Source organism: Mytilus galloprovincialis, chromosome 9, assembly GCF_965363235.1.
Source record: "Mytilus galloprovincialis chromosome 9, xbMytGall1.hap1.1, whole genome shotgun sequence".
In the NCBI taxonomy this organism is placed as follows: domain Eukaryota; kingdom Metazoa; phylum Mollusca; class Bivalvia; order Mytilida; family Mytilidae; genus Mytilus; species Mytilus galloprovincialis.
This window is the reverse complement of record NC_134846.1, coordinates 44,105,664-44,121,827: the sequence shown is the minus strand read 5'-3', so window position 1 is coordinate 44,121,827 and position 16,164 is coordinate 44,105,664. Positions and strand designations below refer to the sequence as shown.

The following is a 16,164-nucleotide window of genomic DNA, read 5'->3' as shown; positions in this document are numbered from 1 at the left end:
AGCAAGAATACTATTATAACGAAATAAACAATAAAACTTCAGACATTTGTACATCTTTTTGTATCTATATTATGAAAATCGCTCTTACAGTCACTTCATAATAATTTTTTTTAAATTATTGATTTTTTTAAAGACTTTTTTTGACTGGGAACTCACTTTTGTCCAATGACTGTATATTTGTTTAGGGACCAGCTGAAGGACGCCTCCGGGTGCGGGAATTTCTCGCTAAATTGAAGACCTGTTGGTTACCTTCTGCTGTTGTGTTTTCTATTGTCGGGTTGTTGTGTCTTTGACACATTCTCCATTTCCATTCTCAGTTTTATTGTAAATTTGTGTGTCATTTTGGTCTCTGGTAGAGAGTTGTCTCATTGGCAATCATATAACATCTTCTTTTTTGTATTGAACTTGAGTATTCAGCAAGCTGCAATTACCTTAATATGATCTCTAGGAACAAATGAACGATTTAAACCTTTTCAGTAGAAGGGATAAATACAGCGGATATCTTAACTAAAAGAAACAATACAATGTCGTTTCTAGTAATCATTTTAAAATTATATGTGTAATAAATAACCAGTAAATAGATATGTTTGTTTTTAAAAAAATACACCTACATTTTTCTTGGAAACACAAAAAAGATGATATGACATGATTGTAAATGGAGAACTATCTACAAAGTACAAAATTTTACAAATCTTTCGGAAAACCAGAAAATCATAATACGTGTAGTCAAGCTTAGTAAGTCTCGTTCAAAACCTTAAAAAGTATATTAACTTAAAATTGACTTGCATTTATAATAGAGATTCAAACACATTTTCATATAGCACTAACACGAATTATCGGTGGTCTTTTCAATTACCAGCGAAAACAAGCAACAAAACTTCAGAGCCCCGCTAGGGACATGCTAAGAAAAAAATAGAATGTGTGCGCACAAAATAATATATACTGCACACAGTTTAAATACATGTACTATTTTACACAAGTCTTAATTGAAAACAAAGTTCAAACCTATGATTGCGTTGGATAAAAACTACAATTTTTATACGTGTACATGTAAAACAAATTTCTTGTGGTCTAAATACAGCACAAACAACATTTACCAAAAGACCAAAAAAGTGAAAAGGATATTTTAACAAAACGCATTTGATTAATAGGTCGAACAACTGATGTTCTTTTAAAAACCCTGCTGACTGCCATTTACGATTGCCAAATGAATTGTTCACGAGATGTGACATGGATCTTAATTGATTTAATACCAGACAGAAAACAACAAACTTGTGGCCAAGATGGTATACCGTTAACATGAGGTGCAAAAATTTGTACACCATATCCGGATTTCGACAATTAATGTTTCTTTGAAGAGTGATGGCAGGGATCGAAACGGTATTTTGAAGGCCATATGTTTTACTTCAATTAAGGATAACCTCTTGAAATTTCAAAGAGTCGAATTAAGATGAACGGATATTATAAACCCGAAGGAAAATATAATACAAGCGGCCAAAACGAAAAAATATAACAAGTCTATGATTGCGTTGGATAAAAAAAACGCAATTTTTTTATGTGTGCATGTAAAATAAATTTACCTCCTATGTATTACTTTAAATAATATACATCACACTATTTTCTTCCCATTGCCCATATTCTAATTTTTGTCAATATTGGCAGAACGTTTAGTACCTGTGATATAACACACGGTATTACCCGCCTCACGCTTGTTGTTAATTTCCTATCCGTGTATGCATTTAGAAAATTGGAAAATATGTTATTATTTTGTTCCTGGTGAAGATCTATGACATAAACCGTTCTATTTGTTGTATACAATATATATGGATTGATTAATATATTACACTACTATTTTGAATTTTATGGAAGACCTGCCATATAAACATGTATATTTAAACGTGTTAACAGGTTAGTTCATTGCTGACGGTTTACCGAAGGGAAACGATTCGTTGAAAATTTTCGCTATTTTTAGAAAGGTGATTTCCAGTATTGTACTAGAAACTTGGAAATTCCATTCAGGGTAATTTCTAATCGGAAAGTGGAAAAATACATACTGCTTGTAAACAAAGCTGTATCTAAGGTAACTATAATTGATTTTATTCATTATTATCATTTTTATTCAATTATATATATATTTTATTTGGCAAATACAATTTCTAATATCTGTGACACAATTTCAGTATTTGAGGTAAAGCTTTTATCTTGTGCTAAATATAAATTGTCTTGTTGGCTGTTGTCCAAACGTCATAAGTCTAATTCATTATGTTCATAAGACTTATGAGTCAAATAGATTTAATATTTTATCGAAATTAAGTGAAAAATTATTAATTTTGACATGTTGCAGACAATGTTTAGCGCAATGGAACAACACTCGCCAGTAGAAACAATAGACGATGTTTTGATCTCAGCACTAGACTCTAACAGCATCACACCAATGGTCAAATATGAACTGGCTATGAAGGTTAAACACAAGCGTCAGATAAGCGGAGAAGGAGAAATAAAAAATCTGTTTGAACCTCCTAAAAATTATGAGGTAAATTATGAAAGATATTGGAAAGATAGCTGAATATTTAGGATTTAAATGTACATTTTATTAAAATTTGGTAAGAATTTAATTTAGAATTTTAAGAGAAAGGATGATATGTAGGTAAGCTTCTAAATCTTTTATTTTCGTTTAGATATAAGAAGATGTCGTATGAGTGCGAAAGAGACAACTCTCCATCCAGGTCAAAATTTATAAAAGTAAACCATTATACATTGTAGGTCAAGGTATGGCCTTCAACACGGAGCTTTGGCTAACACCGAACAGCAAGCTATAAAGGGCCCCAAAAATTTCTAGTGTAAGACCATTCAAACGGGAAAACCAACGGTTTAATCTATATTAAAAAAAAACAAGAAACGAGAAAAACTTATGAACCACATCAACAAATGACAACCATTGAACATCAGGTTCCTGACTTGGGACAAGTGCAAACAAATGCAGCGGCTTTAAACGTTTTAATAGGTATCAACATTCATCCATACCTGAAACAATAGTTTAACATCACAACATAGAAAGACACACTATAGAATATCAATTGAAATGGCCTACGTCAAACAAAAGACATAAGAAAACAAACAAGAGAATATACACTGAACGAATACATTTGATCTATGACACAATGTAAATACAAAATCAATAAAAAAAAAAAAAATAAGGGGTGGGATAATAAACAATTCCAGAGAGTCAACCATATATCCTCGAACAATTTTACTATCATTTCATGCGATTGCGTGTCACCAAAGTGAAGCACATGTTACTATCGATATATTTTAAACAATAAGGCTAATAATTAATAACTGTTCATAATTATTTCATATCGGTTGAGATTAAGATTCTCTTATTGGATTAAAAGGGGTCACATGACATTCATTATTCTTCAGTAATAAATTCCATCGGTCATTAACAGAAAAAAACGGACCAGAAAACCGGTCGTTAACGAACTTTTACATGATAATGACCGGTGGGGCGTGGTTTCTGTCTGATAATGACCGGTGGGGCGTGGTTTCCGTCTGATAATGACCGTTGGGGCATGGTTTCCGTCTGATAATGACCGTTGGGGCGTGATTTCTCTGTTAATGACCGGTGTGGCGTGGTTTCTCTTTTTAGAGAGATGTACCTTTTATAAAACATGTTCCTGTTTTTAATATATGATTATATTTAAGTTGTTGAATTGTTTATTATATGTTTTCGTTAATCATAAAATTAAAGATAACTTGATTAATAAGTATTTATATACTGAAAAATTGCACTAAAATGAATGACAGTATTACTATGACTGGTCTTCACTCTTTGCCATAGAAATCGCACAACTACTCGAGATCGCTGTAGGCATTTTGAATTTATGAGAATTTTCCAAAACATGGTTTCTCAATGAAATAAACATAATAGTTCTTAAAAAACTGGTCATTATCATGATACATGGACTGTCCGTAGGGCAGTGGTATTGACTGCGACAGCGATAATGAACTCGCCTTCGGCTCAGTCATTATCACTATCTTAGTCAATACCACTGTCCTGTGGGCAGTCCATATATCACGATAATGCAGTTTTTCAAGAACTATTATATAATAATTCTATTTATATAGTTACTTAAAATGATAAAAATTATTTCAGATGTCTAAATGTGTCGAAATATATTGCATCATCTGCGTTGGTAATATTTACACTCATTTTTTACATATTGACTAAAAAAAATGTTTTTATTTGAGTCTCTTGCTACCACTCTTCAAGGGGCTGAATGTGACATTTTGTTATTTGCTTTCCCCATCTAATGTACTTTCTTTTTCAGTAACAGTCTTGTCTTCCATTTAATTTGGTCGGCCTTAATAAACAGAACCTTCCTATTTGATTTTGTTTTCGTCCTAAGTATGCATGAAATATTAGCCGCTGGACGCTCTGAAAACAGCAGCCAATCAGTGCTGATGGATTATAAAGAAAATCGTTATACATATACTAGTAGAGCATTTGAATATAACATTACAAAACTCACAAAACAATGAATATGAATTTTACACAAAATTATGCTTTTCTTCGTTTTAGCTTACACCTGAAGAAAAAACAAAAATGGAAAATAGAAAACAGAGAAACAGAGAATCCGCGGAGAAAGCCAGAGTAAAAAGAAAACGTAGAGTAGAAGTTTTAGAAGAGGTAAGTGAATATTATATATACTCACAATGATTGATTTAAAAAGTAGAAAATTCAATGTGATGGTAAATAAAGATTCTACCATTGCATCGAGTGTGATACGATATTTATCCACTCGAGACATTTAAATTTTCAAATTTAAAACGTGAGGCTCGCCGATAATTTAACCAATATTTGGTGGTGGAATCTGTTTCTCTAATGATCTTTAAACAATATGCAGACAAATTCAATACTACTTTTCAAATGATCTGCAAAAAGATGTGTTCTTTCTATGTGTCGTCATCGGGCATGGTCGCCTTTTTTCGTGCTGTGACAATAGGAAATTCAAAGGAAAGTAAGAAAATTCGACGTCATAATCGAATTTTGACAAATGAAGAACTGAGATCAAACGATCCACACGTTGATTAAATAAAAATAATCAACATGTCAGGAAAGGGATATATTGTGTAAGAATTAGAGAAATATAGATTCTACCACTGCATCGAGTGTAATACAATATTTATCCACTCGAGACAGTTAAATTTTCAAATTTAAAACGCGAGGCTGGCCGAGCTTTTTAAATATTTAAAATTTAACTGTCGAGAGTGGATAAATCATGCATGGTCGCCTTTTTTCGTGCCGTCATGAGGAAAGCAAGAAAATTCGACGTCATAATCGGATTTAAACCAATGAAGAACTGAGATCAAACGCACCACACGTTGATTATTTTTTTTTTTATGCAATGGGTGCAGATAGGGATAAATTGACGAAGAATTAGAGAAATATTTTTAAGATATCGACTGTATATATATTGAGAAAAAAACATATATAACTCGGGAGTCACATTGTATATTTTGGAACTTAACAATTCATAAGTTTATGAACTGGATAATAAAAAACAAATTGTGCAAAACTCGGGTGACACATTGTACTTTATAAGCTAAACAATTAATAAGTCTAATATGATTAAATAGAGGAGAATAAGATGACAAACCAACGAACATACACGTGTCTATACAATGACCCCCCCCCTTTTTTTTTACAATACATCACGTCGTTATTCAGCTGCGTCTAGAAAATTCGTATATAATTTTGAGAAAATAATCAAGGCCATACGTCAACGATCTGCAATTTATTCTGGAAATTAAACAAAATAAGGTAGTTCATTATAAATGAAATGTAAATGTTGTTTTCAGAGATATTTATTTATTTATTTTATTTCTTAGTGTGTATTTGATTCTTTGTAGGAATGCAAAATGCTAGAAGACCAGCAAAGATCATTAAACTCTGATATAAAAAAGCTTAAATTGTGTGCAAAACTATACAACGCAGTGCTTCACAGACATGCAGTTGGCGGGACGTGCAATTCAAATCCAGCTAATCACCTAAGACTGCAACAAGTACAACTCACACAGGGAAGTCCTCTAATGAATACATGATGGTCACCGACTTACTACCATTCATCTATATAAACTACCATCCCTGGTAACGAAAAACTCTGTTTTGAATAATTCCATCAAGAACAGAAGAATGTGTCTGTTGGTACTATAGCGGATTCTCTCATAAAAAGACTTTAAACTCGTTTTCAAATTTGAATTCTTGACAATTCATTACAAATGAAATACTTTTTTCAAGTTTTTTTAAGCGTAAAATTCACGAAAATTTAACAGTAGTTTTTGTTATCTATAATTTAGGTTTTTAGAACAGCATCAAGAAGAAAAAGCCTAAATAGGCAGCTGTATGTTCTAACGAAAATAAATACTATGTAAATCTTCTGATATTATTTCGACGTTTTAGAATCTAATGCATTCTGGGTATTATTTTCAAAAGTGTACATCACAAGCATTGACAAGTTAATTACGTTCTAAACAATTGAAATTCAACCAATGAAATGACGTAATTTTTCATTACGGGGAACGAGCAATGACAATACCCACAATTCTTTAGATTCTGAACCAGCAAATTTAGATAAACCCTCATGTATTTCTACCTCATATTACATCACAGTTCCACGCGTATGTCTTGAATGAATGATTGTGTAATGTGATCGTTTCATTTCAATAAAGATCTATATATATAAGATTTTTTTCATTACTTGTATTGTGGCCATAAACAAAAGTCCCATATTCTGGCTATTCGTTGTCTTTTTTGCAAGCAATATGTGTGCATGCATCAGTGATTTTACATGCATGCATCAGTGATTTTACAGTGTACAAAACACTAAATAGAAAACAGCTGATGATGGAACCACAACAAGCCAACCATGAATCGCGGATGAACAAAGATGCTCCTTAAATACCATTTTCTGAGTCAGTGTGTTGTTTTTGTTTCTTGTACGTTGAAATGGTCTACATTAATATATTTTACATTTTATATAAAAAAAAGTTTAACCACACTCTGCATATGCTTGTCCAAATGCATTCACTAGCATGTTATTTAGTGTATGTTGTATGTGTTATCTCTTTTTTTTCGTCGATTTTTTTGGGAAATAAATCAGGTCGATAATGCTTTTTTTTTACATTTATATTATTACACTTTTCTTATACCTGCGCATACAAATAAGGATATATAAGAATACACTTATCAACATCACATTATGTCAAAGTACATCCTTTACAATAAGTACCAGCCGGATGAAAAGTTCAATAAGGTTCTATGAAAATAAAAAGATCTGGCATGATTGCTAAATGAAACAAAACCCTATCAAAGACTAAATGACGTAGAAGTTATCAAATACTGGTCACCGTCCGGCCTTCGATAGTGATTTAAACCAATACCACAAAGCAAGTTTTGAATGCCCCGAAAACACAAATATATAATATATTACTGGTTATCAATCAGTAGAGCAAATATACTATGTCGAAATGTTCTGTGGAAATTTTCAGATACATCCTGTTTCTGATGTAGGACAACATTAACAATGTTAGCAGGTCACGCGTGATATCCGTCATGTAACTCGTGTAAATTGATATGCATCAGACACCAATGAATTTGCAAAATGCCTCATGCTTGTCGTAATCATAAGACCTGAGCATAAGACAGTGCTTTGAAAAATATAAATGCTTATTTTTCATTCTGATGTTTTATAATTGTATATAACAGTCTCTCATAGTTCTAAACTATTGAATCTGATTTTTAAAGTTCTAATCGTTAAGTGTTCACGATTGTGATGTTCCATTGCATTGGCTTCTTTGTATTACGGTTTTCACGTCCCAAAGCATATTCGTTTCTCATGTGGTTATACTATAATGGTCTTTCGATTAACGAAACCGCGGAATGATTTAGATTTATATATATTTTATATATGCTGGTCTTTTGTTGAAGACTATTCAGTTGCCCTATACGTGACTTTGGATTTGCTTTGATTCGTTTTGTTGTTATCTCATTGGCAACATAAAGCTCTTATTATATTCGTTCATTAATTTTTTTTAGGGATTAGGGAAATAAAAGCATCACATAGTCGTATGTAAGAATTAGTATCATTTTCTCAAAGTAATTTGTGTTTTTTTTTATGTCCTATATCTGCTGACATGGTCTAAAGTCATATGTTTTTACATTTTTACAAACCTCTTGAACTTTCATCTGCCTTTGGCTTATGTTAATTGTTGAAGGATGTACTTTGATAAGTTACAATGTCTATTAATTTCTCCTTACAGAAAAAAAATTATTTTTATCTCCTTATCTGGAAGTCCATATAACTTTTAGGTTAGAGGTTATTGAGCAGTTTTACTACGTTGGTATGTCCTGTGAAAATTTTCATATATATATCCTGGTTAAAAAGTAGATCAAAACTAATATTGTAAGATTAATATAACAAGAAGTTTTATTTACAAAGGTAGTTTATTATTCACGTGTAACATGTTAAAATTAACATAATCCAATAATAAAATTTGGGAAGTACATTGATATAATAATAGGATATTAAAAATTGTTGGGCTATATTTCAGACGAAGTTCATTTGTACGTTTTTTAAATGTGTATATATATAGCTTTTTGGTTGCTGTTCAGGTACGTTGACCTATATTGGTTTACTTTTACAAATTCTGACTTGGATGGAGAGTTGTGACAACTCTCCATATTTTCTTATGTATCTATATATACAAATAATGAAGGTGAAGTGAAGAAAGATTGTTTTAATAGTTCGTCAAAAGTAAAGTATTCTGCTGTACTGATAACAACAAACAAGATAATTTTCTAAAGATCGAGAAATAATAAGATACTAGAACACACCCGCGAATATGCACCTTGTGAACTGTTGTAGGATGATTTTTTGTAAAAGATATTATGTATAGAGAATTACATAAAAGGTATCAAAAGCCCTCTTCCTTTTTTTCTAAAGTCCGATATTTGTTTCCTTTCTGTTAAACTCAATTATATTCGTGTCTCTGGCCTACGGCCACAATTATTCTCCTCCTTTGCTACAATGCTTCTTTTGGTAAAAGTCAAATCAAGTTAAAAATTTGCACCGTTTCAAACATGAAGTAAATGTAACTGCTTATATATAGACCATTATTAGTCTAAAAAATATGCTTCTATGACAATTCATCAGATTTGAATCATGTATAGATGACTAATACCGACTAATTAGAGGGGTTGTCGGAGGGGTCCTGATCCCGAAATCCCGAGATGCAGAATTTAAAGAAGTTCATATCCCGAAATCGAAAAATATATTCCCGGATCCCGTAAGGATCCATCCCCAAGTCCCGAGCTTAAAAACATCCGATCCCGACTCCCCGAAAAAGGTCCAGCTTCTCTCTAATCTCTACCTTTCTTTCATTTTTACCAAATCACTATTTTCCCTTTTAGCAATAATTTTTTATGCCCCAATTATGGGCATTATGTTTTCTAGTCTGTACATCTGTTCGTTCGTTTGTACGGTCGTCCGTCCGTCTCGTCCGTCTGTCCCACTTCAGGTAAAAGTTTTTGGTCGAGGTAGTTTTAGATGAAGTTGAGCATGTTTTACTTATTTTAATATATATGCAAGTGGTATGACCCCTTAAATAGTAAACATTTCAAATAAACAGTAAACAAAATCAGGGACTTTCCATACTAACATAGAAATTCCCTTACAGAATACAGAGAGTTTCTATATATTAAAGTAGTATAATCGTAGTTTACATGTAGATAAACGCGAAAAATATTTGTCCTCTCTAAGGAGGTATAATAGTTGTGATTCTTGCGATCTAAACACAATGATATGGAGGACGCTCTACGATTGGTTGTACTTGTGTCACATGTTTTACTTTTAATATATATGCAACTGGTATGACCCCTTAAATAGTAAACATTTAAATAAAAAACAGTAGACAGAATACAGAGAGTATCTATATATTAAAGTAGTATAATCGTAGTTTACATGTAGATAAACGCGAAAAAATAATTGTCCTCTTTAAGGAGGTATAATAGTTGTAGTTCTTGCGATCTAAACACCATAATATGGAGAACGCTCTGATTGGCTTATCTATTTTTCATTTTTGTTATCATTCATACGATTGGTTGTATTTGTGCATGTTTCAAACCGGAAGTCTTGTCAATGACTAAAAGACAGTCTGATGACGGAATCATATCCGAACTCCTTTTTTGTTTTTTTTCTCCCAAAATAACTCAATCTGAATAATCATAAGAATGGATGACAAATGCGACTATGGTCGAGGTAGTTTTAGATGAAGTTGAGCATGTTTTACTTATTTTAATATATATGCAAGTGGTATGACCCCTTAAATAGTAAACATTTCAAATAAACAGTAAACAAAATCAGGGACTTTCCATACTAACATAGAAATTCCCTTACAGAATACAGAGAGTTTCTATTTATTAAAGTAGTATAATCGTAGTTTACATGTAGATAGACGCGAAAAATATTTGTCCTCTCTAAGGATGAGGGGGATAGGAGGGGTCCTGATCCCGAAATCCCGGACTTAAAAAAACGAAATCCCGAGGTCCCGAATTTAAATAAAGTAAATCCCGACGTCCCGAAATCCGAAAAAAAAGGATTCCCGGATCCCGAAAGGATCAATCCCGAAATCCCGAGCTTAAAAACACCCGATCCCGGAGTCCCGATAAAGGTTCTATCCCCCCTCTAAGGAGGTATAATAGTTGTGATTCTTGCGATCTAAACACAATGATATGGCGGACGCTCTACGATTGGTTGTACTTGTGTCACATGTTTTACTTTTAATATATATGCAACTGGTATGACCCCTTAAATAGTAAACATTTAAAAAAAAAAAAAAAACAGTAGACAGAATACAGAGACTCTCTATATATTAAAGAAGTATAATCGTAGTTTACATGTAGATAAACGCGAAAAAATAATTATCCAGTTTAAGGAGGTATAATAGTTGTAGTTCTTGCGATCTAAACACCATAATATGGAGAACGCTCTGATTGGCTTGAAATCTATTTTTCATTTTTGTTATCATTCATACGATTGGTTGTATTTGTGCATGTTTCAAACCGGAAGTCTTGTCAATGACTAAAAGACAGTCTGATGACGGAATCATATCCGAACTCCTTTTTTTTTTGTCGTTTTTCTCCCAAAATAACTCAATCTGAATAATCATAAGAATGGATGACAAATGCGACTATGCATGTTACCTATAGGACACAGAGGTATGATGATTGATTTATTGTGGAAGGAAGAGAAGCGACACACACAGTCTTCTCGTTTAATAGTATAGATATATTTTGCGAATTAAGTTGTAATAAGGAAGATCAAAAACCGCATGTTATTCTTTTATTCTTTAACTTTTTCTACATTTTGTGTTTTACGTGAAAGGAAGCCATGTCTTTAAGAATTTTACGTTAAAATGATGTTTCTTATTTATTTTTTTAAGAACCTAAAAATGATCTTTTTATTTTAATGTAAAATATGATGTTTAATCACAAAAACACATGAACATTTTTTTTATTTAAGAATTGAATGCTCTTTTTTGTAAATTTATTGGGGTGTAAAAGCGTTGACCGAAGTACATTTTGTATGAAGCGCGCAAGCGCTTCATACTAAAAATGTGCGCACGGTCAACGCTTTTACAACCCTATAAAGTTACAAAAAAAAGCATTCAATACTTATAATTACATTTTACCTATAGTATCATGAAAACACGCTTTTATCAAGTTTTTATTTCATTTACCTGTGCACTTTATTGTGGGACCTCGTGTCATCATGAATGAAAAGTTTTATTGTGTGATACACCTGCTTAAGGAATAACACGTGATGTACAGTTAGCCAATCTGAATAACGTATTATAGTGAAACATACATTTAATGTAATTATAAATTGATATGAGCAAACTGGTAAAGCTGTTGTTAGCTCGAGATATATTAGCTTGTTTATTTTGGCAGAAATAGAAATATGCAAAAAAAAAACATTTTATACTCCAAGAAAATTAATTAGATCTACACAGCACTGGATATAAAAAATAAACTGCAACTTTAATCTTGATTTTCATGTTGTAACTTTTTTATTTTAGATACTAATAAAGTGGAAGACTTAAACACATTCGTTCGTTTTTATATACATTTTGTTTAGCACTTCTATTTAAAAAGTTTCAAAAAGTCTGGAAGAAGAAGAAATACACAGCGCAAATTCCCAAAGCTAAAACAAATTATCAAATATACGAAAAAGGTACTGATTTTGTAAATTAAGTCGAGAACGATAAATTCAATTCAATTTTATTTTTATTAGAAATATACAATGTTTTTAGCATTACAAGTTTAGACAATCAATAAACGACAAAACAAAACAAACAGAATACAGAAAAACATGTATTTGAAAAACATAAAAACATATAAAGACTTTAAGTGATGAATTTACAATATTACAATATTCAATAGTCATGTTACAATTAGACATCTGCCCTCATGCAGTTATAAAGGATGAGAAATGAATTTAGACCAATAACGGTTTACTTTTTTAAATTGTTACTTAGATGGAGAGTTGTCTAATTGGCACTCATACCACATCTTTCTATATCTACGTAACGGAGAATGTGGATATTATGATAGATGAAGACATAAAATCTTTTAGCAGTAAAAAATCAACTTATGAACCACTCGTAGTTTTTGCAAAGGTTCCTCAAAACGTACAATGAATACTTTTACTACAGGAGGTATCGGATAAACAATCCTATTTATGGCCAGGCATTGAGACCTTTCGGCAGACACTTTTCTCTAGAATGGATCCTACTGGGAGAAATATAGTTACAGTCGATTTCATTGAGTGTGAAGCCAAAGGTAATATCTTTGGTTAGCTTGCTTGTTAGCTGAACCGTGAAGTCAGTATTAGGTCAGGTATACTACCCTCCTTTTAAAGTAGCCTAGTCCAACAGACAGATCGATTGGTTATTTGCTGGACTAGTTTACTGTTAAAGGAGGGTAGTTTACCTGGCATAACAATTACTTCGCGGTTCAGCTCAAGATATTACATTTTGCTTCACACTCAATGAAATCGACTGGAAACAAATTTGATTATTTAACTAGTCACTCATTAGTGTGCATAACTTGAATAGTCAAACAGGTATCAGGAGATACTAAAATAAATATATTACAAATTGGCATTGAAAGAAACAAGATTTATTAAACCTTAAGGAAATTCTGATATGGGGACATACGCTCTGAATTTCGTACCACTCGAGATGTATAATTATCATTAAGAAGCAGATGCTACTAGTATATTCCTTAGTTGGAAAAATAAGACAGAAAACTCACAATGCGAAAAATAAGTAACATAAATTGTGAATTTAAACTTGGTTTTACTCACTATTTAATTTATAGGTCTTAGTTCAACTTTTATTCATGATTGTGGTTGTATGCAAGCAAAATACACATATACCATAAACACCATAACAGGTGTACATGTGATACATGTATAAGTCATAAGGGATTTAAAAAAAAAAATACTGTGGGTAAGTAAATTTTTTGTCTATTACTATTTTACACACAAAAAATGATTATTTGAATGAGGCAGAGACTGTATATCTATAAAATGGGAGTTTATTTAAAAACAAATCATTTACAATTAGTTCAGCAAATTCTTACATATAGAAATTCAAAGTGAACTTGATATTATGGATACAATCGAAACTATAAGGTCAGTTCCTATCTATATATATTTTTTTTTTTTTTTTTTTTTGACAAAATAGATGACTTCAAACTTTCAAATATAATATAATAGTTATAATTTCAGTTTTTCAATTGTCAACCTCTCATTCCTTATCAAAAATATAACATGACCAATACGGTTCGTCGTAAGGCGCTTCCATATCAGTTGATATTAAAACATGATTTTTCACATGCAGTAGTATCCTGACGTCAATAACAGGGACGTGCACTTACAGTCAAAACACTCCAAACCAAAAAATGAAACATAAACTACATGCATTGACGGACTGAAAGAATGTGTCGATTTCTAAGTTCACGAGAAAAAATGCTGAGTCTGAATTCACATGGCGCCTTTACCTATTTGCACACCATTTCATCTCCATTTGAAGGTCATGTTCTTTGGTTTTCTCTTGCATTTATATCTATTCATTTTTTTTTTAGTTTTGAACACCGTTAAACCAATGCTGTCTCAAATTTTTAGTTTTGACAAAAAATCTTTTTTTTCTCACTTTTTCTATTTTAATTTGGCAATGCATATACATAAAATGTTTAACTGATAAGCATCTTCGATAGCCAAGGATAGATAAGGGGAGTGGATCGTAACACTTGGCAAGCGAAGATGGCAAATAAGGAGATGTTGTGTAATTGCCAAATAACTATCAAACAAAGTTTAAATAAAGGAGATATGAGCAATAATAAGGAACCGTACGATCGTCTCAACAATGAGGAAAACTCTTTTCGTCTAATTTCAAATTGAACTTAAATAGTGCTCTTTCTGTTCATTAGCTCCATTGCACAATATTCCCCCTGATATAAAATTCAAACTAAATTATTTCATAGCAAGGTGTTCCATTTATTCTATGTAACGATAACTTTTTATATATATGTATTGTCGGTATACATAAAATATTTTTAAATATTTTGCATTTTTTGGCCAAGAAAAGACGTAGCGCTTATGTTAAATACACGTACAATGCAGTACAATGAACTTTTAAATTTGTCCAACTAATTTCTTTAATTCTACTGAACTATTCGAATGTATTTTATGTTTTGTATCTTTTCCTAATATCACTCTATCTTTTGTTTTATTTTCTTTAAGTGTTGATTTATTTGCATGGTGATACGGGAAAACCCGTTCATTGTTCTCTTGAATGCATTGAGATTGTTTTACGCAATCTATTTATATCCCAATGAAATTACAACATTATTTTAAGCCGGTCAAATTTAGAAATATTGCAACAAAAAAACCAATACGGTTTAAACCAATTTTTTTGTCCATTGCCGATTCTAGGCGTGTGTCATAATTCTTTCATACTACTTTTACTAAAATAATGAATATAAATTTGATGTAGCAAAATCTCTAACATTTATCTTTCCCCTCAGATATTTATATAAATTATCTTATTCAGTTCTAGTTTCTAGAATAATTGATTATTCGTGTGTCAAAATATTAAAACATAATTTTGAATCCCATTGACAAATTCTCCATGTTCGTTCACTAAACATTTCCCATTTCCCTTATATTTGCGATCATGCAATTGATGATGAGTAGACTAAGATACAAAGCATCAGCACAAGAACTCAGTATGCTATTTGAAACACTCGTTTATCGGTAAAACTCATGTTTTCTTTATTTCTTAAATATATCAAAAGGTAACAAAGTAGTCGAGGAACATGTGTAATAGCACACAGGTTTTTATTATTATTATTATATTTGAATTTCCTCTAAGTAGGTATAAGGAAGCCTTGTTTGTTTAAAGTATTTCCCCTCTTATTCACTTATTTTACAAATAATTCAATAAGTGGTGTACCCATTCAATAATGGAACAGTTTACTTTTTCAAAATCTTAAAGAATTATTATACCAACGAATTAGACTATTTACCCGATTTGTTATCACATGAGCAACACGACGGGTGTCACATGTGGAGCAGGATCTGCTAACCCTTCCGGAGCACCTGATATCAACCCCAGTTTTTGGTGGGGTTCGTGTTGCTAATTCTTTAGTTTTGTATGTTGTGTCATGTGTACTATTGTTTGTCTGTTTGTCTTTTTTAGCCATGGCGTTGTCAGTTTATTTTCGATTTATGAGTTTGACTGTTCCTCTGGTATCTTTCCCTCTTTCGAATCATTTCTAACAGTCTTTTATGATTTTATTGCGATTGCGCATCATTTTATTAAATGATGATAATTGACGTTGATGCTTTAATGCTATCTTTTTCGTAAAATAAGTAAAGGCATAATTCTTTAGACCACTTAATTGTAGAAAATATATGTTACTTCGAACAAAAATGTTTGTGCATATCTTTCATCAAAGTTTTCTATATTTCTAAAATGTTAATGCTTTATCTATTCCACTTCATGGAATTTTTAAGGTCATCACGATTATTTCAATTT

At 31.7% G+C, this 16,164-nt stretch overlaps 1 protein-coding gene across 2 annotated transcripts; it reads left to right on the top strand.

The window, feature by feature from the left end:
- The first annotated feature begins 1,946 nt into the window (after positions 1-1,946).
- LOC143045073 (uncharacterized) lies at positions 1,947-6,748 on the top strand. Of its 2 annotated transcripts, XM_076217371.1 has the most exons (4): positions 1,947-2,080; positions 2,345-2,533; positions 4,583-4,690; positions 5,914-6,748. In XM_076217371.1, the coding sequence occupies exons 2-4, from the start codon at positions 2,348-2,350 to the stop codon at positions 6,103-6,105; spliced, it is 486 nt and encodes a 161-aa protein (XP_076073486.1). In that variant the 5' UTR covers positions 1,947-2,080; positions 2,345-2,347; the 3' UTR covers positions 6,106-6,748. The 2 variants fall into 2 exon arrangements, with proteins under 2 accessions (XP_076073486.1, XP_076073487.1); XM_076217372.1 differs by lacking the exon at positions 1,947-2,080 and having other exon boundaries at positions 2,263-2,533.
- Positions 6,749-16,164: the final 9,416 nt, after the last annotated feature.

Coding starts and splice junctions, on each gene's coding strand:
- LOC143045073 (XM_076217372.1), top strand. CDS start 2,336: ATGTTGCAGACAATGTTTAGCGCAATGGAACAACACTCGCCAGTAGAA. Junction 2,534..4,582: donor AACCTCCTAAAAATTATGAG/GTAAATTATGAA, acceptor TCTTCGTTTTAG/CTTACACCTGAAGAAAAAAC. Junction 4,691..5,913: donor GAGTAGAAGTTTTAGAAGAG/GTAAGTGAATAT, acceptor GATTCTTTGTAG/GAATGCAAAATGCTAGAAGA.